Consider the following 16,612-nt stretch of genomic DNA (forward strand, 5'->3'; position numbering starts at 1 on the left):
GGGTTCTAGGTTTGTGTCAGTTAATGCTGCACATGCCTAGGCACCCAGATCCATAGTCGTATCAAATGCTTGGTTAAATAAAAGGAAAACAAACTTTTCAGAATGCACAGCAGGGTTCATTTTTTCCTTTTGATGATCTTTCTGTTGATAGAAATTGCTTGGTTCATGGACAGCTCTCAAATTTAACGAAACTTAAAGCTTTATATTATAATCTTTTAACTATTCCAATGAAGATTTTTAAAGAGCGCCGTGTTAGTTGTTGCTATTAAAAGGTTACTTTTGTGATAGTTACATATCCTGATTGAAATAAAATACTTGAAAACAGGCAAAATCTTATAAATATGGGGGACAAACTCTGTAAAATTCAGAGGAATCCATTCATTTCCACACGTTTCCAATATTTAGCTTGAAAGTCACCATTTTGTCTACCTGAGAGGGATGACATATGGCTTATATTGCTGGAGGAAATGGGTTTGTAAACCACTGTGTTTCTCTTGTGGCATGTAAATAGCACATTTAACAAAAAAGGCTTCTAGGCGTACTGGACAATTCTTTGACATTCCATACTTTAGTCTATTTGTTTGGACTGTTACCCTCTGACCCTGAGTCTGATTCTCCAGTGATGTTACCCCAGTTTCAAAGATACTCAAAGTAACTCCACTTAAGTCTATTATGATTGCCAGTAAAACCATAAGGCAAAGGGCATAGCTGTATGGAGTAGATGGATGACGCTTTTTAAATGCTGACATTTTTTAAAAAACGATTGGTCTAAAATTGGGGAAATGTTTTCCGACATAAGTCAGTTTAATTCTTTGCTTATTAATGTAATGAGAGCAGATCACTTTGATCTAAAAATCTCTCTTTTTAGATTCGTTTTAATAGTTATTGTCTAATATTCTGTCAACATCTGTAATTTATATAAAAATACATTAATCCTTTAGCTGGTACACATTTCAGTTCAGTTCAGAATGTATTAATGATGGTATATTTTAGACCTGATCATGTGGAAACTATTGTTTAAGTTGTGGATCAAACATTAAACTCTTGAGAAGAATAGTTATACTTGAAAAGCTGTAATTATCTTCAGATGACTGTGTGCCAATTGATAAGGAATGTCTATACTAGGCAATATGCAAAACTGTAATGCTGGCCTCCAAAGTTAGGCCAAGTCAATCAATCCTTTGATTTGCCTTTAAAAAAGAAACAGATTGCATTCATGTAGCATTCTATCCTTTCTCAAGATAATTGCAAAGCACTTTATAGTCAGTGACTTGGTTTTGATGTTAGTTCAGCTGTTGTTTGAGAAACACAGTAGCCGATTTGTGCGCAGTCTGCCAAAAAAAATTAAGTAAATAGAAAGATGGTTGCTGAGTGAACGCCTACTCTTGTTCAAGCTTGGCCATGGGACTTTTGCTTCAGTTTGTCCTATTAATAAAGTGGCATATCAGTAATGTAGAATTGTTTCTGTGAAACACAGCATGATTCAACCGCCAGTAAGCTTTCAGAGTAATCTTGAACTTAGAAATGAACATACTTTAGTGATAATCCAAATAAATCAAGAGATGTATGGTAAAGCATGTTGCTGATAAAACAAAGCTGGAAGGCAAAGTGGACTTGTAAGAAGGATTCAGAGAAGCTTAGAGGATATTTAGACAGATTGAATGAATGTGCAAGAACATGACGTATGGAATGTAATGAGGAAAATGTGAAGTTATCTACTTTGGTAATATAAGAAGTGCAGAGTATTTTCTAAACATTAAGGGATGGAAATAAGATAGTAATCATGGGGATCTCAACACTCTTATGTATAAATCAGTGAAGAATAATGTGTAGGTATGGCTAATGGTATGTTGACTTTAATTGCAAGAGAATTTGAGTGTAAGGGTAGACATCTTACTCCATTTGACTAGATTTCCAGTGAAACATTACCTGGTATATTGTGTAAAGGACTGGCCTTCTACCTAAAGAAAACAGAAAATGCTGGAAATTGTCAACACAAAAGGCTGCATTTGTGAGGAGAATTAGAGTCAACATTTCAGATTGGAGATCCTTCTTCAAAACTCACATCTCACTTACAGTGACTATAAAATATTTACCTCAACTCCCCCCCCCCCCCGGGAAGTTTTCATGTTTTATAACATTGAATCACAGTGGATTTAATTCAGCTTTTTTTTGACGTTGATTCAGTCCTGTCAAAGTGAAAATAGATCTACTCACTTGTGTCAAAATGAAAACAGATCTGTACAAAGTGATCTAATTATACAATACAAAATAATTGCATGCATACGTATTCACCCCCTTTAAGTAAGTATTTAGTAGGTACGCCTTTGGCAGCAATTACAGCCTTGAGTCTATGTGGATAGGTCTCTATCAGCTTTGCACATCTAGACACTGCAGTGTTTCCCCAATCTTCTTTACAAAACTGCTCAAGCCCTGTTGGATTGCATGGGGATCCTGAGTTAACAGCCCTTTTCAAGTCCAGTCACAAATTATCAATTGGATTGACTTGGCCACTCCAGGACATTAACATTTTTGTTTTTAAGTATTACTGTGTAGCTTTGACTTTATACTTGGGGTCAATGTCTTGCTGAAAAACAAATGTCTCCCAAGTCGCAGTTCTCTTGCAGACTGCATTAGGTTTTCCTCCAAGATTTCCGTGTATTTTGCTGCATTCATTTTACCCTCTGCCTTCACAAGCCTTCCAGAGCCTGCTGCAGTGAAGCATCCCCACAGCATGATGCAGCCACCATTGTGCTTCACGGTAGGGATAGTGCGTTTTTTGACAATGTGTGGTGGTTGGCTTACACCAAACATAGCGTTTAGTCTGATGGCCAAAAGCTCAATATTGATTTCAGTAGACCGTAGAACTTTCTTCCAGCTGACTTCAAAGTTTCCCACATGCCTTCTGGTGAAATTTAGCTGAGATTTCATGTGGGTTTTTTTTCAACAGTGGCTTTCTCTTTGCCCTCTCCCATAAAGGTGTGACTGGTGAAGCACTCAAGCAACAGTTTTTGTATGCACAGCCTCTCCCATCTCAGCCGCTGAAGCTTGTAACTCCTCCAGAGTTGTCATGGGTCTCTTGGAAGCCTCCCTCACTGGTCCCCTTCTTGCACGGTCACTCAGTTTTTGAGGATGGACTGCTCTGGGCAGATTTACAGCTGTGCCATATTCTTTCTATTTCTTGATGATTGGCATAACTGTACTCCAAGGGATATTCAGTGACTTGGATATTTTCTTGTATCCATCTCCTGAATTGCGCTTTTTAGTAAACTTTGTGCACAGTTGCTTGGAGTACTCTTTTGTCTTTGTGGTGTAGTTTTTGCCAGGCTACTGGCTCACCAGGAGTTGGACCTTCCAGATACAGGTGTGTTTTCACTACAATCTATTGAAGCACCTTGATTTTACACAGGTCTCCAAAAGCAGATCTCCATTTAACTAATTATGTTACTTCTAAAACCAATTGGCTGCACCAGTGTTGATCTGGGGAGTCATATTAAAAGGAGGTGAATACTTATGCAAACAGTTATTTTGTGTTTCATATTTGCAATTAATTTAGATCACTTTGTAGAGATCTGTTTCCATTTTGACACGAAAGAGTCCTTTTCCGTTGATCAGTGTCAAAAAAGCCAAATTAACTCCACTGAATCAATGTTTTAAAACAGTAAAACATGAAAACTTCCAAGAGGAGGGGGTGAATACTCTTTATAGACACTGTAAGTTGTGTTGAGGGAGGGCAGTGAAGATTCATCAGAATTATGAATCTTAATTGCACTCCTAGCTTATGGTCCTTACCCTCTCCCCACCACCTTATTCTAGCTTCTTCCCCCTCCCCTTCCAGTCCTATTGGAAGATCTGAACCTGAAGTGTCGACTCTTTATTCCTTTTCGTAGATGCTGCCAGATCTGCTGAGTTCCTCCTGAATTTTGTGTGTGTTTATCAGATTGATTCCTGGGATGGTCATTTTGTGAAATAGTGTGAGGTTAAGCAGAATGAGCTTACGTTATTGAGTTTAGGAAAATGAGAGATGATGTTGAAACAGGAATCTCCTGGTCTGGGGTTTCTGAGATCCAGGATCACAATTTCAGAGTAAGGGTTGCCCTTCAGGACAGATGGGAAGACCCAGAAGTAGTGAATTTTTAGAATTCCCTTGTAAGATAAGTGTACGAAAGAAAAAATGACTGGAGTCACTTAGCACTTCAGTGCAAGGGTATTTATTTGGTGCATCAAGAATCAAACTTACAAAAATTAATGAAAATAGTGAAAGGAAAACTGCCAAAATTTACAAAAAGTTATCTACCAGAAAACATGCTAGCTCGGTATATATTCTTGTCCATTGTGAACTCCTGGCAGCCCCTATCCCTCTCTCACTAAGGCCAATGAGCTCCTTTTTATTCAACACTAAGACATACTATCATTAATTACCCACAAAGTTAACAAGACTACACATGAATTAGAATGTAATGCACCCCACAGTATAGTTACAACCATTACGTATTACAGAATAAGTAGAAGTAGCTCCCTTAAATACAGTATACAAACAATGTATACCCATTTACACATCTCCATTACTGAAGAAATAGAATATTCCACTGTGTATGGTTGGAAAAGCACCAGAAAGCCAATCCAAATGCATCCGCTTGGTTTAGAACCCATTATGAGAATATATCAAGGAAGACAGTTGAAGTATGTACACTCAGCACAACAACAGCAAAATAACACGGCAGTGTGTGTGTGTAAACAGTGTGTTAACCGAATGCTCTCCATCATACCTATCCAAGAAAACTATGTAAGCTGAATTGCTGAGTATATTCAAAAGAGAGTTTGACAGGTTTTCAGACATGGAGAGAATTAAGAGGTGTAGTGTTATTGAATAGCAGACAACAAACAACTGCTGCCTGGCCTGCTGCATTCACCAGCAACTTTGATGTGTGTTTATTGAATAGCAGACCAGGCTTGCGGAGCCTTACTTGTTGTTCCTTTTCCTATTTGCTATATTATTTTAATTAGTCACTTTGGCTCTATCTCCCTAATAACGTTATCTCTCAAAGTGGCACTAGCTTGGAGCTACCTTTAGAAAGCACCTCCTTTAATGACTTTTAATGTTCAGAAGATCACATCTTACTTTGTTTATTTTACTGACGTGCCACTGAAAACTTCTGGCTGCAGTAACACAACGAACAACCTATTTGGTTTATTTTCCTCATAAAATTTATTGCAAAATGATGCAAAGTTAGATGTTGATTTTCTGCCTAGAAAATGAATCAGTAATGGATTTAAAATTAAGAGCGCATCAACGCTTCGCACAGTATAACGGTGAAGCATTCTAACAACTAGAGTTGGAGGGACACCTTTCAGGGCCCATCTGCTTCTGATCTGTTCAATGGAGAACAATACTTTTTGGAGTAAGTTTTATTTAAGCTGTAGATTTTGTTAATACATATTTTCTCATGACAACCGGAAAGGGTTTTGGGACATGCAGGGCTACACGTACATACTATGCTACAGTCGTCCCTCCTTATCTGTGGGTTCTACATGCGCGGATTCAACTGTGACAAGAATACACATAGATTACGATGTTAGCTGGCCTGTGCTGGCACCAGTGGGATCAGCAGTTGGTCTGCCGCCTGTCTTCAGGAGAGAGAGAGATAAGGAAAACAATGGAGCAGCATTTGGAGATGTTAATGAAGGGATGGGTGAGAGTAACGGAAGGCGAGCTATCGAGATCGGCTCCCCCTTTGAACCCTGAACTGTTTGAAGTGATGGACAGGCGATACCCCAGCAGGGGGATAAAAAGGGACAGGTTCGCTAAGGCAACACACACACGACACCCCGAGGTAACGAGACCCTGGAAGCGGTGCGTCTCCCACAAGTCGGTGGGAAGTTTTGGAAGGCTGGTCGGGGGACCAAGCCATAGACGCACAGGGTGGAAAGGCACGATCAGCGAGAACCTGGTGTGTGTCTGCCCTTGCCTGGGTGCCAGGTTCACCGCAGAGAAACGATGGTATCTGGAAACGGAGGGGTCACGGTTGGTGACCTCAGATGACATCACAAAGGGCTCGCACGAAAGCTGACTAGGAAGAATGTCGAAGGTCTGTGTGGAAGCCGTTTGAATATTCATTCGTTTTGCTCTCTCTCTCCTTCCCCCCACTTTCCATCTCCCACAGCAGCGATTACTGCGAACTGAACTGAACTTTGCGTCACTTTGAAACTGGTCATTTACCCCTAGACAACGATAGAGCTTGATTGATCCTGTTATTTTAATTCTGTGTACATGGGTGTTTATCATTGCTGAAATGTTGCATTTATTATCCTTTTGATTAGAGTACTGTGTTGCTTGTTTCTTTAATAAAACTTTCTTAGTTCTAGTAATCCAGACTCCAACTGAGTGATCCATTTCTGCTGGTTTGGCAACCCAGTTACGGGGTACGTAACACAGCCAACCGCGGATTGGGAAAACCCGGAAGTTCACTCTCCAGCACTCAACCTTTGAGCATTTTTTCTTGTCGTTATTGTCTAAACAATATAGTATAACAACTATTTACCTAGCATTTACATTGTATTAGGTATTATAAGTAATCTAGAGATGATTTAAAGTATACGGGAGGATGTGCGTAGGTTATATGCAAATACTGCGCCATTTTATATAAGGGACTTGAGCATCCGCGTTTTTTTTGGTATCTGCAGGGGGTCCCGGAACCAATCCCCTGCGGATAAGGAGGGCCAACTGTATTATGAACAGTTTCAAAAGACGCATATTTTCCTTGACAGCATGAAGTGTTGGAGTATTGGTCTGGAATGAGATACATATTTGCAAACGCAAACAAACGTGTTCCTTTACTCAACTTTACCTGATGAATTCCCTGACAATTTGGTAGCCCAAGGGTCAGGACAATGCTTTTCCATTTACACAAATCTGTCCAAACTGTGAAGACATTCTGTGAATAAACTCTTCTATATTTATTGTAATTTCAATCTTTTAGTCCTTGGAATATTTCAATTATATCAATATTTGGGGGCTGCAGCAAGGTGATAAAATTCTATCTCTATTTAAGTCACTTATCTGCTCTTTAGACTAACTTTTTCCCTCCCAGCCAAGAGCAATTTAGTCTTTATATGCTGCTGTCCTGTTACTTAAGCTTGTTGTTTTATAAGCAATAGCACTTGGGCATGGACAACTTGTTACTGTCAACTGCCATCATTTCAGCTTTCTTGTACAAATTCCCAGTAGGAGTATCTTTTAATATTACTAAGGAAGACATGTAATCAATCTTTTGCCTCTTTATTAATTTATATTGCATTGTGCGAAGTCATTTATCAGCGATGCACAAAATGGACTTCCGAAGTATTATGAATAGGAAATATTAATTAATTGTCTTGTAGAAAACATTCACAACTAATCTTGAAGAAAATTATTTTCAAGTAATCTTGAAGAAAGTTCCCATAAAGATATTGCAAACTTTGTAACATTGATTTAAGTTATAGTCAGGCTTCATATCTAAGTGTTCCCTTACGCTAAGCCTAATGAATATCATCAATCTGGCTTAGCGGCAGTCACTTTGAAGAATTCTCAAGGACAGAAAACTACGAAGTGTAAAGCTTTAAATTTTATCTAAACTTAAAACATTTTCCACAAAGCAAAACAAATATTGATTACGCATGAGATTAAGATGAGAATTGAAATATGGTAAACTTTTATTTTATATGAAGGATTTTTTTTGATAAGGACAGAGAGGTAATTAAACTGTAATTATGGCCTATTGTTAAATATTTGTATCTTAATAAAACATTATTATTTTCAGTTTTTTTTAAGAATCATGATAATTTGATGTTCAGATTTCAAAGTAGGGATTCGAAGGCATCATCTGCTTTCTTTTCTTCACTTCAATAGTGTACATGCATGCTCTAATTTTCCTCCAGAATTATTATGACAAATAGTTCCATTATTATCTTTATCAAAAATTCTGTACCATGTCACTTTTTCACTGCCATGGCTCTATCTCAAACCTGTTGAGCCCTGGCTCGAATTTAGTATCCAGCAAGTATCATTGTTCTGTGTTATGAGTCAATTCAGCGATGATAAAGTGGTTAACCTTTGACAGTAAATATTCACGATTGGAGAAATAGACACAATGTGCTGGAGGAGCTCAGCAGGTCAGGCAGCATCTATGGATGGGAATAAATAATCCGAAAGGATCAGGATGGTGCTGGCGATCATCAGTAACCTGCAGGCTGCAGAAAATTGTTCCAGATTTCCACTTAAGGATACTTATTTTGAATTACTTTCGTTGCAATCTGCAGCATGTAAATGTTCTCTTAACAATGGACTTTGAAATTGCGTCAATGATCTTCAAATCTCACGATCAACTAAAGAACACAGTGCCCTTAAGAGTCATCGCCATGGTTGGAAACTCGGAAGGAGAGCTGGGAACTAAGTCATGCTGAAATGCAGAGGAATGAGGCCTCCTCTACCCGGCATCTTGCTGGCGAATGTGCAGTTGCTGGAAAATAAAACTGATGACCTGAGAGCAAGGCTGCTGTATCATAGGCAGATGAGTCAGATCTGAATTGTTTGTTGGATTGAGACTTGGCTCTCAGAAGACATGCTGGACACAGCAATCGGGCTAGAAGGATTTACGATTTTCAGGATAGATCAAACCGCAAACTCTGGAAAGAAAAAGGATGGTGGCATGTGCTTTTTGGTCAGTTCTTTTTGGTGTACTAATGTGGCGGTTATGTCAAACTCCTGTTACCCTGTCTTAGAACATCTATCAGTCAAATGCCAACTATTCTATTTGTCTCGGGAGTTCTCTGTCATCCTGACCGCGGTTTATATACCACCAGCAGCCGACTGTAAAAAGCACTTAATGGCACTGCACGATGTCGTCTGTAGACAAGAAACAGCCCATCCTGACGCATTTCAAATTATAGTCGGTGACTTCAAACAAGCCTGTTTGAAGAAAACCCTAGCTACACACACAAAGTGCTGGAGGAACTCCCTGCCCAATTATCATCAGCAAATAACCTGTTGCACCAGAGGTCCCAACACAGTAAACCACTGCTACGCTATGATGAGAATGCCAGCTGTTCCTTACCTAGACCATACTTTAGCAAATTGGTCTATTTGACTGTCCTCCTACTACCTGCATACAGACAGAGCCTAAAAAGCAAGCCTCCAGAGATTAAGACAATAAGAGGCAGTGGTGGGAGGCAGAGGAACAATTCTGGGATTGCTTTGAGTCAGTGGACTGGATCCTGTTCAAGCACCTGACTAAGGATCTGAATGACTACACCAGTGTTGTAACGGAGTTTATTAAAACCGCTGTAGATGAATGTGTCCCCAGTCAGAGTCTTCAGGGTCTTCTCTAATCAGAAGCCCTGGATATACCATGAAATCTGAAATTTGTTAAGGGGTAGGTCAGCGGCATTCAAGGCTGGAGATCAAGAATGCTGCAAGAGGTGTGGGTATAATCTCCAGAAGCGTCTTACAGGCGAAGTGGAGATTCCGAACTAGACTGGAATCAACAAGGGATGCTCGACAGCTGTGACAGGGTTTGAACGCTATAACCTTGTACAAAGTTAAATCAAGCATCAAGAGCTTTACTTCCAGATGAGCTCAATGCCTTCTATGCTCGCTTTAACAGTCAGAACATGGAGGAACCATTGTGCGCTCCCACCTCTCCTGATGATCCTTTGGTCTGAAGATGACGTGCTGGCTGCCTTTAAGAGGGTGAATCCAAGGAAAGTGTCCAGTCTGGATGGAGTACTTTGCTGAGTACTGAAGTCCTGTGCTGACCAACTGGTGTTTGTGTTCATGGATATCTTCAAACTCAAGCTTAGGCAATGTGTGGTATCTACCAGCTTCAAGCAGGTTTCAATTGTACTGATGCCCAGGAAGAATGTGGTAACCTGCCTCAATGTCTTTTGTGCAGTTGCACTTACATCTACAATGATGAAATGTTTTGAGAGGCTGGTGATGAAACATTTCAGCTCCTTTCTGAGTGGCAATTTGGATTCGCTCCAATTTGCCTACCGCAACAACAGGTCCACAGCAGGTGCCATCTTATTGGCTCTTCACACAACTCTCCACAGCAAAGGTGCATTCATCAGGATACTCTTTATCGATAACAGCTCAGCATTGAGTACCATCATCACCACAAAACTAATCAGTAAGCTGCAAGGCCTGGGCTTCAATACCCCCTTGTGCATTTGGATCCTGGTTTACCTCGCTTGCAGATCCCAATCAGTTCAGGTTGTTAAAAACATCTCCTCCACAATCTCTGTCAGCACAGATGCACCATAGGGCTGTATGCTCTACTTGCTATACACCTTTGATTGTGTGACTGAATAGAGCTCCAAAACCATATTCAAGTGTGGGGTGTTCCAAAGGTGGAGAGGGATCAGCATACAGAAATGAGATTGAAAATTTGGCTGAGTGGTGTCATAACAGTAACCTCTCACTCAATGTCAGCAAGCCCAAGGAACTTCAGGAGAGGGAAACCCAAGGTCCATAAGCCGGTCCTCATTGGAGGATCAAGGTAGAGAAGGTCAGTAACATTAAATTCCTGGGTGTTACTGTCTCAGAGGACCTGTCCTGGACCCAACATATAAATGTAATTGCAAAGAAAACACGACAACACCTCTACTTCCTTGGGGGTCTGTGGAGATTCAGCATGACATCAAAAACTAACAAACTTCTATAAGATGTGTAGTGGAAAGTGTATTGACTGGCTGCATTGCAGCCTGGTAAGGGAACATCAATGCATTTGAATGGAAAATCTGACAGAAGGTAGTGGATTCAGCTCAGTACTTCACAGGTAAACCCTCCTAATCATTGAGCACATCTATTATGAAATGCTGTTGTAGAACATCATCAAAGATCCTCACCACCCAGGCCTTATTCTTTTCTTGATGCTGCCATCAGGTAGAAGGTACAAGTGCCTCAGGGCTCACACCACGAGGTTCAAGAACAGTGATCACCCTTCAACCTTCAGGCTCTTGAACAATAGGGAATAACTACACTAATCTACTGAGATGTTCCCACAACAAATGATCTCGCTTTAAGGACTCTTTATCTTGTTATTTCGTGCTCTCTTTTTTGCTATTTATTTATATTTGCATTTGCACAGTTTGTTGTCTTCTATGTTCTACTTGATTTTTCACTGATCCTGTTTATAGTTACAATTCTATAGATTTGCTGAGTATGCTTGCAGGAAAAAGAATCTCAGGGTTGTATGTGTGGTGACATATATGTACTCTGATAATAAAATTTACCTAGAACTTTGGCATTTTGGGATGAGACCACTCATCAGAAAAGGGAAAGAGAAACAAAAAAAAAAAGCCTGAAATTAAAGAGAAGGAGAGGGAGGATAAAGAGAATACCTGTGATAGGTTGAGGCCAGGGAAAATATGGAATAAGTTGTAAAAATCCTCTGGTCAAATGGGCAGTTAGCAGGTGACAGTACAGACAAAGATGTGTAATGTGTTGCAATTAACAGTACACATCTAACAAGTCGAGTTGTATTAATGGAGAGCAAAAATGAGCCAGTACCACAGATGGATAACTAACAGCAGAAGTGGCCAAACTTTAAAAATAAATTATCTGAATTTGGAAAATTTGATATTAACTGCAGAAGGCCCAGAGGAGGATGACCTGCTGTCCATAAGCTTTTATTCGTCCATCTTATTATTGCCGATGTGAAAATTAATTCAAAACTAATTATAAATTGGATCAACTATTATATCTGATGATTTGGAGTTCAAGTACTGATAGCTTTTACTATTGATGATGTGTACTTGTAGATTTTTAGTGGACTGCAGATTTTGAGAGAGTGTAGATGGTTTTCATTTACCAAGTTGACATCAATATGAAATTCTATTTTCATGTATCAATGCCAGATCATACTTTTTATAATATGCCTTAGCATTAAATACTAATTTGATTTGCGGAATTGCAAATTAGTTTTTTTCATCTTATAGGACAGCACTCTAATTTGGATTGCTCATCTGTTATGTTTGTGAAATGACAATATTAAGTGAATGTACCATCCATCCTCTCATCCAAATTCTCTCTTTCCAATTTATTTCTCCTCGTGTCTTTATTTTGATTTTCCGTTTTCAGGTTCAACAGCACCTGTTTTGCAAACTTGTGCCAGCTGCTTCATCTTGCATGGATCTTGCTGTGGACACAGTTTAAAGCAAAATTCAAGCTAATTATGAGTGAATTTAGATGTATAATGTCCACTTGCCTGGTAAATTCACTGGAAATTGTGTTTTTTTTCTTAAAAGTACTCTCAAGCACATTGTCTTGCTGCACTTAAACCACTTCAAAAGTACCATTTTTTTCATAAGATAGCAGCACACTAGGATGCAGCGGCCACTCCAGGTCCAACCAAAGGTGTAGTTGTTCATCCTTTATGTCTTTTTATGATTACAGGAATATCCTATAAGCAAGTTGCTTGATAGTGGTGGTGTTGGACATATTGTTGTTGTGTTGTTGCCTGGCTTGTGCATTGTTGCTGTGCTGAGGCGATGCGAGTGTTTGTCTTGGACGTTGTTCTTGTGATCACAAGTCCCTGTTGGACATTGGTAATGTAGAATACTGTAAATCTGATTTACTAGTTCATTGGAGAGACCGATGGCGGGGGAGCTGTGTGGCCTCAGTTGTCGCGTGGGTGGACAAGGCCCTCATACTGCTGGGGTCACCTGTTGAGGCGCGCAGGAGAGAAGATGCTGAGAAGGTGTGGGAGAGAACAGAAGACTCTGTGGGCACACTGGAATCCTTACTGGGTTGAGGGCTGGCCCCTTCTGTCAGTACTGCCCTCAGTGTTAGCTCGATGGAAGAACAAGCTAGACCAGGACAACATCCCATGTATCATCAATCTACAGGCCATGTCCTTCGGAGACTCGGGCTATATTTTTTTTTGTGGCTATGTTTTTCTGCTACGTTAATTATATGTGCTGTGTGCTGTTGGTAGTATGTTTTGCACCTTGGCCCTGGAGGACTGTTGTTACCTTGGCTATATACATGTATCATTGAATGATAATTAAACTTGATTGACCGTAATGTGCTCTGTGACCATTATGTTTGAGGAAGGTATATAAGAGCAAGTCTTCCTATCAAGTGTGAACTGTAAAACATGATATTCATACCTTGGTTTTGGATTTGACTTAGACTTTAATGCGCCAACTAAAGATTCTTGTGCATTTATTTGCATAAAAAAGAAAGAACTAAGTAAATCATTGGAAGTGATTTTTTTTAATGTGACTTTGTTAATACCGGCATTCAAAGCTGCTGCGCAGGTTGCCTCTGTGGTTGAGAAGGCATACGGTGCATTGGCCTTCATCAACCGTGGATTGAGTTTAAGAGCCAAGAGGTAATGTTACAGCTATCTAGGACCCTGGTCAGACCCCACTTGGAGTACTGTGCTCAGTTCTGGTCATCTCGCTACAGGAAGGATGTGGAAACTATAGAAAGGGTGCAGAGGAGATTTACAAGGATGTTGCTTGGTTTGGGGAGCATGCCTTATGAGATTAGGTTGAGTGAACTCAGCCTTTTCTTCTTGGAGCGACGGAGGATGAGAGGTGACCTGATGGGGGTGTATAAGATGATGAGAGGCATTGATCGTGTGGCTAGTCAGAGGCTTTTTTCCCAGGGCTGAAATGACTAGCACAAGAGGGCACAGTTTTAAGGTGCTTGGAAGTAGGTACAGGGACATATTGGGGGTAAGTTTGTTTATGCAGAGGGTGGTGAGTGTTTGGAATGGGCTGCCAGCAACAGTGATGGAGGCGGATGTGATAGGGTCTTTTAAGAGACTCTTGGAAAGGTCCATGGAGCTTAGAAAAATACAGGGTTATGGGTAACCCTAGGTAATTTCTAAAGTAAGTACTTGTTCGGCACAGCATTGTGGGCCGAAGGGCCTGTATCGTGCTGTAGGTTTTCTATGTTTCTATTCCTAAGCTTTTGATTGCTTATGAAAAATTTTAATCAATAGTGTAATTGTACTTGAAATATTACAGAACAAAGTTCAGTGTACACTGCTCTAAGGAAGTAGAAGCTTCTTGTACTCCTCTGCAAATGTTTTTGTCCCATATGGGCCCCAACCTCAAGGGACTGTAAAGGAAACTTCTTTACTGTGATCTGTTTAGTGTTATCGCATGCTACCAGATGTTGGAGGTCATAAATGAAAGAAATATTTGAGTAATGGTATCTGAATTGTGGGCAGAAAAAGAGTAGAAATACTCTTGTCTGTCCAGAATTTGGTTATGTTGGAAGTAGCAATATAGAAGGGAGCAGATAAAGGATTTGAATCAATTTCTGTATATGCCATTTAGTTGTAGATGATTTGCATTAAATCATTTTCAGTCTGCAACTGATGCAACATCAAAGAGTTGTAACATGAAACTTGTACTTTAACTGAGAGACTTTAAGGGGGAAAAAAGAGGTAATTTAAATAAAATTGATCCTGATCTGTAAATACATTGCTGTTGTAAGCATAATTGTGCATTGGATGTTTTGATATAATGGATATTAATACTAGAAGCTCACAGCAAACAAAATATGGCAGCCTTTTAGTGCTTCATATCCCTTGACCTCAAATAAACAATATTTTTTCTTTCAATTTTATTCTTCAGACAGTGACAATCCTGGAACAGCGACTTACATTGACAGAAGACAAACTACGTGAATACCTTGACAATCAGCAGAAGTCTTGACTACTTTCAGGTGACTGAAGATGGATGAAAATGGAATTGAGAGACCTTAAATAGCAGGCGTGCTTAACGTGTATAAAACGAGCAATCACCAACCCAAGTTTGTAAAATAGTTCATCCTCCTCTAATATTGTTCAATAATAATAACAATGACACTTAAAGTTGTGAGATATACAGTATAGCGTTTGTATTTTGTTATTATTCCCTCTGCATGAGCTAGTATTTCTTAATCCTAGTATATAGTTTCACCCCAAAACTGTCCCATATATATTCACATATCATACGTTCAATAAGCCTCTTTTGATAACATAATGGTTTAAATATTATTTTTCTCGAACAAAGTTTAATTGTTGACTTGTTTCATTTGGATATAAATTGAACAGGTGCTTAACAGGCATGCTTTATTTTGAAGAGCAGATCAGGAATTTTGCAGGAGTACTTTGGTTTTTGTGCAGTATCACAAAATCAATTGGAAGGAAAATGTTTTCCTGGTGAACTGAAGTGAAATATATTTTTAAACACAGAGCTTACATAAACTAAATAAAATCTTGAACAAAAATCCTTCAATAAGAATTGCAGTCTCAGTTGCAGTTATACATGTTTTGCATCCATATGTTAACAATTGACAAATATGCAAGGACTTTATTTTTCATATGAAATCAGCAATAATTTATAATTGGAATATAGTTAACATATCAATGAATGGTTTCTGAGCTGTATACTATTTAAATAATGAGAAGAGTGAGATTTATATTTCTTTATTAAAAATATTACCTCTATTTGCACTGCTTGTTCTTCCACCTGACTTTATATTATAATGTTTTGTCATAGATTTTATGTTGACTTTTCTATAATTATATGTCCTCATAGCAACATTAAAAATGTGTTTGTGCAAAATGATAATTGGATTCCCTTTGGTTGCAAAATTGCTTTTTCATTTTTTTCTCTTCAATTATTGAAGCTTCAAATCTCCTAAATAAAGGGTTACATATAAAAGATGTGTTAATTTAAAAAGCTATATATTTCACATAGAATATGATCAAATGTATCCATCGATTTGTTTCTTTTAATGTCTGCAATGGTATTTTGCGTAAATCCTTCAATCTTTCCCAAATTGATTTTGATATTTTGCATGCATCTGCCATGTTGAATTTGAAGTACAAATTTGTGCTTGTAATTCTAGACAATATCAGTGCAATTCAGACATCTTTACAAATGTATTTTTCTTGAGCTTCAAGGAATTTCTATTGAAATGTTTTCTGATTTGAAGAAAATTTGGAAAACAAATATCAAAATATTTCTTCAGATAAGAAGTCTTTGGGGAATTAAAAGAAATACTGATTATATTGCAGTTATAGATTTTATCTTGTATTCCATAATCTTAAGAAATCTGCCCTCCTGCTGTTGCTTGCACATTTATATAATTCTAATAGCTTTAAATTCATGTAACTTTGAAGCAGAAAAGGTTCTTGTATGCTTAACGACAAGAAAACATAGATTTTCCTAGGTAACAGATGTCAGAATCACAGATGGCGCTTTTACTCACCTCAACATTTTTATCCAATTGAATTTGAAAATTCTATTTATGTATTGTTAATAATCACTAAAAAAGATGTTTTACATTGCTTATAGCTTAACAGAAATAACCAAGATCGGGCGCCATGGTGGAGTAGTGGTTAATGCGATGCTATTACAGCTGGGGGCATCGGAGTTCAATTCCAGTGTACTCTGTAAGGAGTCTCTGTAGCCCCTCCTTGTGGAATGCATGGGTTTTTCCAGGGTGCCCCGATTTCCTCTCATGGTCATTCTCAATTATCCTGTGATTAGGTTAGGGTTAAGTCGGTGTTGTCAGTGGTACTAGGGCGGCGGATGTCTAAAGGCCGGAAGGGCCTCTTCTGCGCTG

At 38.9% G+C, this 16,612-nt stretch overlaps 1 protein-coding gene across 1 annotated transcript in view; it reads left to right on the forward strand.

The window, feature by feature from the left end:
- The window catches only part of LOC140210986 (uncharacterized), a 157,697-nt gene extending 142,108 nt beyond the window's left edge, over positions 1-15,589 (forward strand). Inside the window, exon 11 of the mRNA XM_072280316.1 lies at positions 14,632-15,589. Coding sequence (XP_072136417.1) covers positions 14,632-14,712 — 81 coding nt within the window. The 3' untranslated portion in view covers positions 14,713-15,589. The remainder of the gene's footprint in view (positions 1-14,631) is intronic.
- The last annotated feature ends 1,023 nt before the right edge of the window (positions 15,590-16,612 follow it).

The sequence above is a fragment of the Mobula birostris genome, chromosome 16, assembly GCF_030028105.1.
Source record: "Mobula birostris isolate sMobBir1 chromosome 16, sMobBir1.hap1, whole genome shotgun sequence".
Classification (NCBI taxonomy): Eukaryota; Metazoa; Chordata; class Chondrichthyes; order Myliobatiformes; family Myliobatidae; genus Mobula; species Mobula birostris.